We start from the raw sequence: 9,971 nt of genomic DNA on the forward strand, positions 1-9,971 counted from the left end.
AGTAAGGTAATGTACTCCAAGTGTTTACAATGGTAGCTACTAAACTGACTAGGTACAATCTTTTGCTACAAAACGTGGCGTCGTTCATCGCCATCTACTTCAGCTGACAAGTCTGCAGCTACAATTTTGCATTACTTTCTGTATCTTATTGTTCCTATTACTAATACTAACCATAGGTAATACTATTACTTATTCTGTGCCAATGGGTTAGTTCATTAACTATTCTGTTTTTTTATTCCGTAGACTAAAATGACATTTCGTGTGGTACTAAGAAATGTCATGTCTTACACATGAAACGTCATTTTAGTCTACGGAATAAATAAAAAAACAGACCTTACATACTTACATGTTTACGTTTGTGTACACCTTTGCCGTATTTATCAAAAGCTTGTAGCTTGTAATACAAGTGGAAGTCCCTTTCTGACAAAATATTAAATAGTAGTGAGCAGTGGGACTACTTAAAAACACAAATCAAAATATTGAATAAAATAATCTGATTTCTTGTACCAATTACAAAAATAACTCACATTTATTGGCATGACAACCAGTACATACCTTGGTCTTGAACTTGTGATTGCCATTAAGCTCTCAAGTCATGAGTTTCTCATATCACCATGCCAAGAAAAGAGTAAAATTTGGTCTCATCTTCAGTGGCGTAACTAAGGGGGGAGGGGGCAAGTGCCCCGGGCGCCATCCAAAGGGGGGCGTCAAAATGGGCAAAAGGCAGCAGCAGGGAAACTTGTCAGTCATCAGGGGGCACAAATTTGGTGACTGCCCCGGGCGCTATATCCTCTAGCTACGCCCCTGCTCATCTTCATCAAATATTAGCTTGTCATCTAGGAAATGGGAAATTGCATGGTTGAAAGTTTATAACATAGAAATAAAACAAATATGAAATGTTAAAGTATGTATTACGAGCTCTTGAGATGTTCATCTTTGACGGTTTCATATTATGTAGAGTAACATAGTGTAAACATTGGTTATATGGAACTTAACCTAGAAGCGGCGCAAGACCTGAAACAAGAAAAGGAAAGTTATGTTACACTAACAATATTACTTTCATAATCAAATAGAAAGTTTTCATATCGCTGTAGAATGATTTAAAGCCAATTTGTGACTTCGCACTACAATTATAAGGAAAGGCATGGATTGTCAGCAGACCAGATTTTAGTTTAATTTGTAGAATATTCAGAAAGATTAAGAGGAAAGGGGACCACCGCTTCTCATCTTCGATACAAACATAATCCGCATTTTTCTCTCTGGAAACTAACATTATAAAAAATATGTTTATACAATTTGACCTTACGAGACCCGGATCCATATTCTAGTAAATATGGCAACCCAGGGAGTCGATGGGTCTCAAAAGGTTAACCACAGCTATATATACCCTTTGTTTAACAATTATAATAATTCAAAGCTTTTAAAAACTTGTATGGAATTCGTTTTTCGCTTTTAACTCTTATAAATTATAATAATCAAAAAATATATGGAGCAGAGGTTGAGTAGCGTTTATAAGGAACACTGGTGTAATAAGCCTGAAAGTATATGTAGGGACAAAAAATAAATAAAAGCACAACTGCTGATTGCACATAAGGAACCTACAAATTGTTCAGCCTCTGATTTTACTGCCAGATTTCAGATTCATCTTTATACAAAAATCTAACTTGAATATTATTGTCCTAAGTGTTTACTACAACATTGGTAATGAAATTACTTCAAAAATGTTGCTTTCTGATAGCATTACTTCTAGGCTTGTGCCTGCTCGGTCACTACAGAGAGCGCTCCGCTCTCGGTCAATCGGTCAAACGAACTAGTTCGATCTTTTAGTTCCTTTAGTTCAGTTCGGTTGTTGAGCCGGGAATTGGATTTTTTCCAATATTTAGTAACTGAATACAATTTAACTTGTACAATACGATTTGTCGATATCAAACATTAAAACACCTTAACAATACAAAAACAAATATCAGATTTATGAAAAATATTTGATTTTCCTTCGTATTTTACGGGCTTAGGAGTGTCACGTCGTTCATTCATCTCGTTCACATTCGTGCCAGGGACAGTGCCAACCGTTTCGTTCCATCCATTTACCGTTTCACTCAGTCAAGCGCTCTCCACTCCCACTGAACTAAAGGACCTAAAGACCGATTAAGAGCGTGCAAAAAGATTTAGTTCCTTTCGGTCCTTCACGGGATTTCATTCTTAACAGTTCTTAGTTTAGTTCATGACCGACTCAAGCCTAATTACTTCAGCCCTATAGATCAAAATATGAACGATATTCCAAATGCCAATGTTAAGCATTAAGCAGGTCAATTAGGAAAAATTTACATCGACTCATTCTTCAACAGAACCGAATAACCTCAAAAATCAATATCAAATTTGGAACACCACGAACGGAAACATTGAAATACGTTTTAAAATCACATAATAATGTTGTTACCGTTTATCTCAGCCTCCTGGCTTCACGCTCAGACTCGAGCAGCGTGAGGATGTCGCCATCGCGGACCGGGCCCTTCACGTTCCGGATGATCTGACGGCTGGTCTCTCCGATGAACTCGACCTTAACTTGGGTACACTGTCCCTGGGACCCGGTGCGACCCAGCACCTTGACGACGCGGGCGAGAACGTTGGGCTTGTCCATTTTACTTGGATTATCGAGCAAAACTCGGTAAATTACACGTGCGCGCTCGGTGGCGTGTACGAAAAAGAATTTGACAGCCGAATTGTTGCCATATGTCTTTTTTTTATCGATCCGATCCAGTGTTGCTAGTGCATAAATAAATACCGATATTGATGTCTCCAATTTTGCTTCAATATAATCGATTCTTTTTCACTCTTGTGCAAAGAAGATATCAGCGATGTATGCTCTGATATACTTAGTTAATAATCATTGCAAATGTATGCTCTGATATACTTAGTTAATAATCATTGCAAACGTTACAGCCATTTAAGAAGACAGATTTGTTTTTGCTTAATGAGGGCTAACACGTAAGAATTCGCCGCTAGGGGCGCTAGTGTAGATGGTGGTCTTTTCCACAGTTCGAAATGTCACTTGTCACTTCAATGACTGAATCCACAGACCTAAAATTTATGCTTACGCACTGAATCTGAGTAGTAGCGATGGATTATTGACGTTTTTGTAATAAATTTAAGAAGGCTCATTCAATGAATTTGCGATGGATCTAAGATTCGTAGCCGATTTGTTCGAAACAAAGGTCGGTTTGGCATGCATTGAGTTCCAGTGGGTGGAGCGAAAGAAATAGGAATGTTTAATTAAGTACAAATTAAAATCATAATTAAAAATTTAACATTTTATTAAATAATGTCTTCTTCGTTTTCATAATCGCGCGTTGTTATATACCTCACATATTATTTGTTCCATAATTTACTCACAACACACTTAACTAAAACCACACAGTCTGTATCGACTCGAGTGAGAACCGCCTGCCGATTATCGATTAAAAATAGGGTTGCCATCTTTGATTATTGTGCTTTTTTAAATTGGGCGTGTAAAAAAACCCGCTCATAAAAGTGTCTCAAAAGGTTGGAAAGGCACTCGCGGCCTTCAAAGGCGCCCCTAGGGCGGGGCGCTTCTCACTCGAGTCGGGTATCGGCACAACAGTCGGTTTAGTCGTCACCGGCCGATCTCTTCGCTTTCCTGAGGCGGGGGGACTGTTTGGGCGTCTTGGGGGATTTTTCTGTAACAAGCGTCGAGATTAGTTCTTGCATTAAGATAAAAGCAGATTAAATATTGACATCTCCGGAACATCTCCGACTTTCTAAAAACTAGAACACCCGAAAGGAATATGCTCGATTCTAAGCGTGCGTCCGAAAGCACCACATATACTAATGTAACTTTTATACATACTTAAGTTTCGGGGGCACCGCTTACATCCCCGAATAATGGACTGATACATTTTTAAATTTTATCTAGGCCGGAAGTCCAAAAATTGTCAGCCTAATCAATTCAACGAGTAGAATATCATAACTTTTTAATTTTATAAGAGAAACTTATTGTGGAGGCTCAGCACGAGAACGCGCACGAGATAGCCTCCCGGTCCCTTTCTAATGAATACTCCTTCTTAAAGCCTCCAATTCGTCGTTGCCGTTTAGATGTCAGGAGTATGTAGTGGTACTCACTGAGCTGGTTGACGACCTCCTTGGGCAGCCAGTCGTAGTCGACGTCGTTGTGGGTGCCGACCTCGCCGGCGCCGGCGCGGTGCGGCGCGGCGCGGGAGGTGCGGGGGGCGCGGGGGGCGCGGGAGCGGCGTCCGGCGAGGGAGGCCAGCGCCTGCTGCCCCGCCACCAGCGCCAGCACCAGCGCCGCGCCCAGGAACAAGTACAGGAAGAACGTCTCCCCGTCCAGCCCCGCAGACACCTCCACGATGTTCACCGTCGTGTTGTACACGGCCTCCTGTGGATATCGAAATGGACGACACATAAATCATATCCATCCACCGACCTGAACAGATTCCCCTACGATTTGGCTCCTATGACTCGGTGTAGGATATGAAGTACTCGATCCGGTACCCGAGACCTGACCTACGGGGTCAAATGGAGGCTAAACTTGAGGGGTGCTGCGCAGAAGTAAAGGGTGTCCCGAAAAGGACGCGAGATTTCAATTTGCCGCCATTTTTGTATTTTAGTGCTGGCGACCCTAAAAAGAACTATTCGACGGCTGAATGTTTAGGGCTTGTAAAAATGGCGGGTTATACGAAAGATCGACGCGTTTTTATTATTGAACAATATTTCAAAAGTAAAGAAAGTTGGGCGGGTACGGTTCGAAAATTCCGTAGTCGTGTGATCTCTCGATTCGGTGATCAGAATTGGCCCCCTAGATCTTGCGATTTGACGCCTTTAGACTTCTTTTTATGGGGTTATTTAAAGTCTAAAGTCTATGCCGATAAGCCCACGACCACTCGTGCTTTAAAAGAGGAAATTCGACGCCGCATCGGAGAAATTCAGCCGCATCTATGCAAAATAGCTATAGAAAATTTTGACAAAAGAGTGCGTATGTGCCAGCAAAGCCTAGGAGGACATTTGCCTGACGTATTATTCCTCAAATAACCCTATTTTATGTATTTCAAGATTTTATATACAAATATATAATAACGAAAAAAAAAATGTGTTTTTCATCAATTTCAAATCTTGCGTCCTTTTTGGGACAACCTTTAATACACTTTACCGATGCTGTGGAGCCATTCGAACGGGCCGACCTGATTGGAGAAGTGCGTGCGATCGGGGTGATGTCCCGAATTCCACACACCTTAGGGCTCAAATATCAATTCTGACAAATTCCCGCTCCGTAAATTGCAACTTTCTTATTAATGTTCGAACAAAATACCTGATAGTAGTTCCCGCTGGCGTCTCTGTAGTTCAACTGCACGTTGAGTCCGAACGGCCGACCGGCGAAAGCTTCATTGGGAATGAAGGAGTACGCGAAGGTTGCTTCCTGCTGCGGCTTCACCTAGATAAAATTAAAAAATATTCAATTCAATTATTTATTTAATTCAAATCATTTTGATCCACAACAAAAAATATACATATTGCGTTTTTACATTAATTCTCCTAACTCGAATTTGAAGCCGTTTAGTACAAAATAATCTAAGCAATGCATTTAGCACGGGGTCGGAAACCGGTATTTGCTCCATACAAAAATACCGGTATTATTTTATTACGTTCTTTTTCGTTCTTTTGTTTATAATTTCCTTTTTAATGGGACGTTTTAATAATGCAAAATTGTTTTCTAAATACATGATTCAGTCCTACGTAATGAGCATAAAAAAATTCAAAATATTGGGCTATTTCGGGGTTTTTAAAAAATACCGGTTCCGAGCCCTGCATTTATCTTAACCTCCTGCGGTTCAATGTCCTACTACTAGTACAAATTACCTGCAATAAATTTAAATCTTAATTAAATGGAACAGTTAATTTTGTTTTGTTTAATTCGAATATAAAACAAAACAAATTCAACTCTATTTTTAGGGTTCCGTACCCATAGGGTAAAAACAGGACCCTATTACTAAGACTCCACTGTCCGTCCATCTCTCTGTCCGTCTGTCACCAGACTGTATCTCATGAACCGTGATAGCTAGACAGTTGAAACTTTCACAGATGATGTATTTCTGTTGCCGCTATAACAACAAATAATTTTTTGTCGATTTTGCGTAATGGTACGGAACCCTTTGTGTGCGAGTCCGACTCACACTTGGTCGGTTTTTTATTATGATTTACCTTGTACAAAAACATGAAAGCATTCTTATTTCTCTACAACAATTACCTCGCGATGGTAAGGCAGAGCCGTGAAGTTCTGGATGTAGTAAGTGTAGTCCATCGGGTAACGGAAGGAAGCCTCCATTGTCTCAACTACGTAGTCTTCGGAGCCCTTGTTGGTGAAGCCCACAAGGAATTCCACGGGAAAGCCGGCTTGTAGGTCTGTGGACAAATTACAAGTATTTTTAAATTGGCGTCGAAGTTATTTATTATACTAGCATCTGCCCGCGACTTCGTCTGCGTAGAATTAGTATTTTGGGTAGCTTCTTTTTTTATCCAATCTGCTTTTTATTGATTTCCTATACCAACTTCCTTATATTCTTATTTGAAAGACAATTCTAACTTCTAACGCCTTGATAAAATGTAAAGGCCATGATTCAATTTGAGCATAATACTTACATCATTGTCAGGCGAGCCATCAATTATCTCACTTTCGGAGTGGAAGTGAGGTAATTTTCACCCTCTTGAGGGATGATTTCCGGGAAAAACCTATCCTATGTCCTTCCCCGGGACCATAGAGTAACTTATACTAGAGCTGTACTGTCATAGTAAATTTTGTAACCCCAGTAAATTCACTGCCATCTGTCGACACACTTTAAAACTAAAAATAAATATTTTTAAAAATACGATAAAATGTATTTAGATATGGATAAATGATTTTTTTTATTTGCATTAATTATTTTTATGATTGTGACCCATGTTCTTTCACTGATATGCGTTAAAATTGTTAAATAACAAACGAAACCGTCAACGCCATCTATAAGACTGTAGGCCAAAACTAGTAGCGCCCTCTGAACGAGAATCAAATTTTCTTGATTTTCGAGGCACGTTTTTTCCTTAGACTGTATCCATCTATTACGGAGTTATATCTATCTTTGCCGGGACTCAAACTATCTCTATATCTAATTTCAACTAAATCGGTTCAGCGGTTGAAGCGTGACACACAGACAGACGGACAGACAGATATGACAGTATGGATTAGAGTTGGACCACGCTAAGTTTTCATGCCAAGTACTACATCAAGTATAGAGCTTATAGGCACTAGAGATGTATATTGTATGCATTTCTACTGCCAAGTTTGTGTAAAATTAGCGTGCTCAGAGTCTACCACCAAACGTTTTGAACAATTAAAGATTATTAACACAGATTTTTAATTCCTCATTTTTTCTCTCTCTATTTTGTCATAAAGTCACTGTTACCATTTTACTTGGACTTAAACAATTTATTTTTATAACAGACCGGCTAAAATGAGTTGAGCTCCATACATCTAGCGCAACCTCAAGTATGAAGTGTTAGCGAGAACGCAACTCATGCTAGCCGGCCAGGTATGAAAGTGTACAATCATGTTCTGTGACTTTTGTGGTAGTAACGAAAATAGTAAAATTCTAATTATCAAATAATCAGATTAATAGTTAATGAACCTCATCATCATCAATGCATGATTATATAATGAAAGTAACCTAATGACTCGGCATGTGCACTGCATTGATTATTCATGCTAGCAATGTAGGACATGAAGAAAATTATCAAAACACTTTGAAACGCAGTTTAACTAATACAGAGGGTTAGGAAGTTGATCTATTGCTTTTATTTGTTCAAAAGGTTTCTATTTTTTTTAATGTCTTTATTTATAAGATTTATCTTGTTAGATATTTTATTAAATGAATTATTTTAAGAACATGTTTTTGTACGCCAAAAGGCAAAACATAGTGAGACCAATTTTATAATTTTATACACCACTGTAACAGTTTTACCTATGTTTTACAAATAAACACTTTGAATATTGACTAATTTTTTCAAGTTCTTTGTTTTTTTATTCATATTTCCCTTGAGCTTGGTTTATCAAAGTGTTGAACAACAATTTTACATCGTAACAAGATCTAATCCCAGTAAAATTCAAATCACATGTTATTACTGACAGTTCGTAAACCTTATCACAAAGGTCCAGTTAAATAAGAGTCTTGCTGTTGGTACCTATTTAGTAAGTAATTATTTTGAAGCACCAATTGAATTTAGATTTTTCGTTGTTTTTTAGGTTGTTCATTTTTATCAAGTTTTATGCACAAAAATCTCTCAAGTCTCAACAGATATGGCTCAAAATTGGCATACAGACATACCCTGGAGGATAAAGGATACTGTTTTCCAGCAATCATCTCCTAAAAGAACAAAATGAGGGATATACCTATTTTAATTCCATTCCATCGTAAAACCACTTCTACGTAGACAAAGTCGCAGGCACAGCACAGGCTACTTAGAAAAATTCTCACCAAAAGCAGAATCTCCATTGTTGGGCACAGGTTTGGTAAACAGGATAGTAGTGTCAACGTCTTGTGAGGACTTCACCACCAAGTCGTCATCGTCGCTAACATCGTCTCCCACAACTTGGTTGTCTTCCCCGTCAAGCTCCACAACATCATCCAGCTCGTCCTCCTCGGCACGAGCTAATATGTTTGCTGAAACATTAACAAAAAAGAATTGGTAATTGGTAGACATTACTAATAGAAAAGCCTAATTAAGGAGGAGATAAAAGTAAACATTTTAATTAAAGAATAAGCAATGATTTTTATTATTTTGTAGTACAGTCATCAAATCTATCCAAGCGGCCAAAGTGCTCAAAGTGCTTTATATCTGTACTCGCACCTATATAGCCATGACAATAGAGGCATGTTCAGATATTTGTAAGCACCATGGCCGCTCCGATATCTGGTGGAGACTGTACATACATTAACTGAAATCCCAGATAAAAAATACCTACAGCTATTGAAGGATGTGATATCCTTTCTGAGCTTACTGTGGGTGTGTGGGTGTGGAACTACGTATATTTGCATTTTTTTTTTCTCTTTACAAAAAGGTTTATGAGGGTCAGTTATATAACAATGTAGACAATGGTATGAGTAAATATAAGGGAGAAAAATGGTGTTTATTTACCTACAATTTTAAAGGACAATACCGTAAATATTTCATGCTCAATATTGTATCTCGATGTATGAATGCAGTCACGTAACAATAATTAGCCTGTCTACAATATGGTATCAAATAAACCTTTTACAGTACATACTACAGATATATAACTAACATTCCTACTGTTGTACATGTAAATTAATAGCAAAATTTCACTTTACTAGGGAGCTACCAGCGTATGAAGAGATCTGATAAATTTCATTGATTTTCCCTTTGATAGCATAGATACTATTTTGCTTACTAAAATTACTAAATTGGTATTTATTTAAACTGTATATGAAGTTGACCTCACACTAAATACCTTGCAGTGACCTAGGACTTCACTAAATAGGGAAAAACTGTAAGGTTACCCTACTGGTCAAGTTTTAAAAAAATCTGTAAATAATTAACTTAAATTAAACTTGAAATGGGATTACTGTAGCACATACTTGATAACTGTTTGTATTAAGAGAAAACTTTCACTCATAAATCGTGATATAAGTTGCCACGTCCATACGCGATTTTGGGACTCAATAAAAAAGAAACTTACTACTCTGGAAGCACAGGAGGGCGGCGGGAAGCACCAACAACGTTAAATACAACAGTTTCATCTTGATTTTAGAGATCTTCTATTGTTATAAAAAGAGAAATATGAAAGCGACCGACACTAAAGATCACAGGCCATTCACTTCTACCAGCCGAACACCGCAAGACAATCGAGGCAAAATGCCAATTTTCTTTCCAACTCGATTGACGTGGAA

General features: G+C 38.3%; 2 protein-coding genes across 2 annotated transcripts; both read right to left on the bottom strand.

Moving 5' to 3' along the window:
• Window positions 1-894: 894 nt before the first annotated feature.
• On the bottom strand, window positions 895-2,719 carry LOC134745301 (small ribosomal subunit protein eS28). Its single transcript, XM_063679295.1, has 2 exons — window positions 2,438-2,719; window positions 895-1,014 (listed from the first exon to the last, which is right to left on the bottom strand). The coding sequence occupies exon 1, from the start codon at window positions 2,636-2,638 to the stop codon at window positions 2,441-2,443; it is 198 nt and encodes a 65-aa protein (XP_063535365.1). The 5' UTR covers window positions 2,639-2,719; the 3' UTR covers window positions 895-1,014; window positions 2,438-2,440.
• A 574-nt stretch (window positions 2,720-3,293) lies between these two features.
• On the bottom strand, window positions 3,294-9,949 carry LOC134745594 (translocon-associated protein subunit alpha). Its single transcript, XM_063679667.1, has 6 exons — window positions 9,761-9,949; window positions 8,538-8,723; window positions 6,278-6,432; window positions 5,342-5,464; window positions 4,138-4,411; window positions 3,294-3,695 (listed from the first exon to the last, which is right to left on the bottom strand). Exons 1-6 carry the CDS (start codon window positions 9,819-9,821, stop codon window positions 3,625-3,627), a joined length of 870 nt encoding a protein of 289 aa, XP_063535737.1. The 5' UTR covers window positions 9,822-9,949; the 3' UTR covers window positions 3,294-3,624.
• Window positions 9,950-9,971: the final 22 nt, after the last annotated feature.

Source organism: Cydia strobilella, chromosome 11 (genome assembly GCF_947568885.1).
Source record: "Cydia strobilella chromosome 11, ilCydStro3.1, whole genome shotgun sequence".
Lineage (NCBI taxonomy): Eukaryota > Metazoa > Arthropoda > Insecta > Lepidoptera > Tortricidae > Cydia > Cydia strobilella.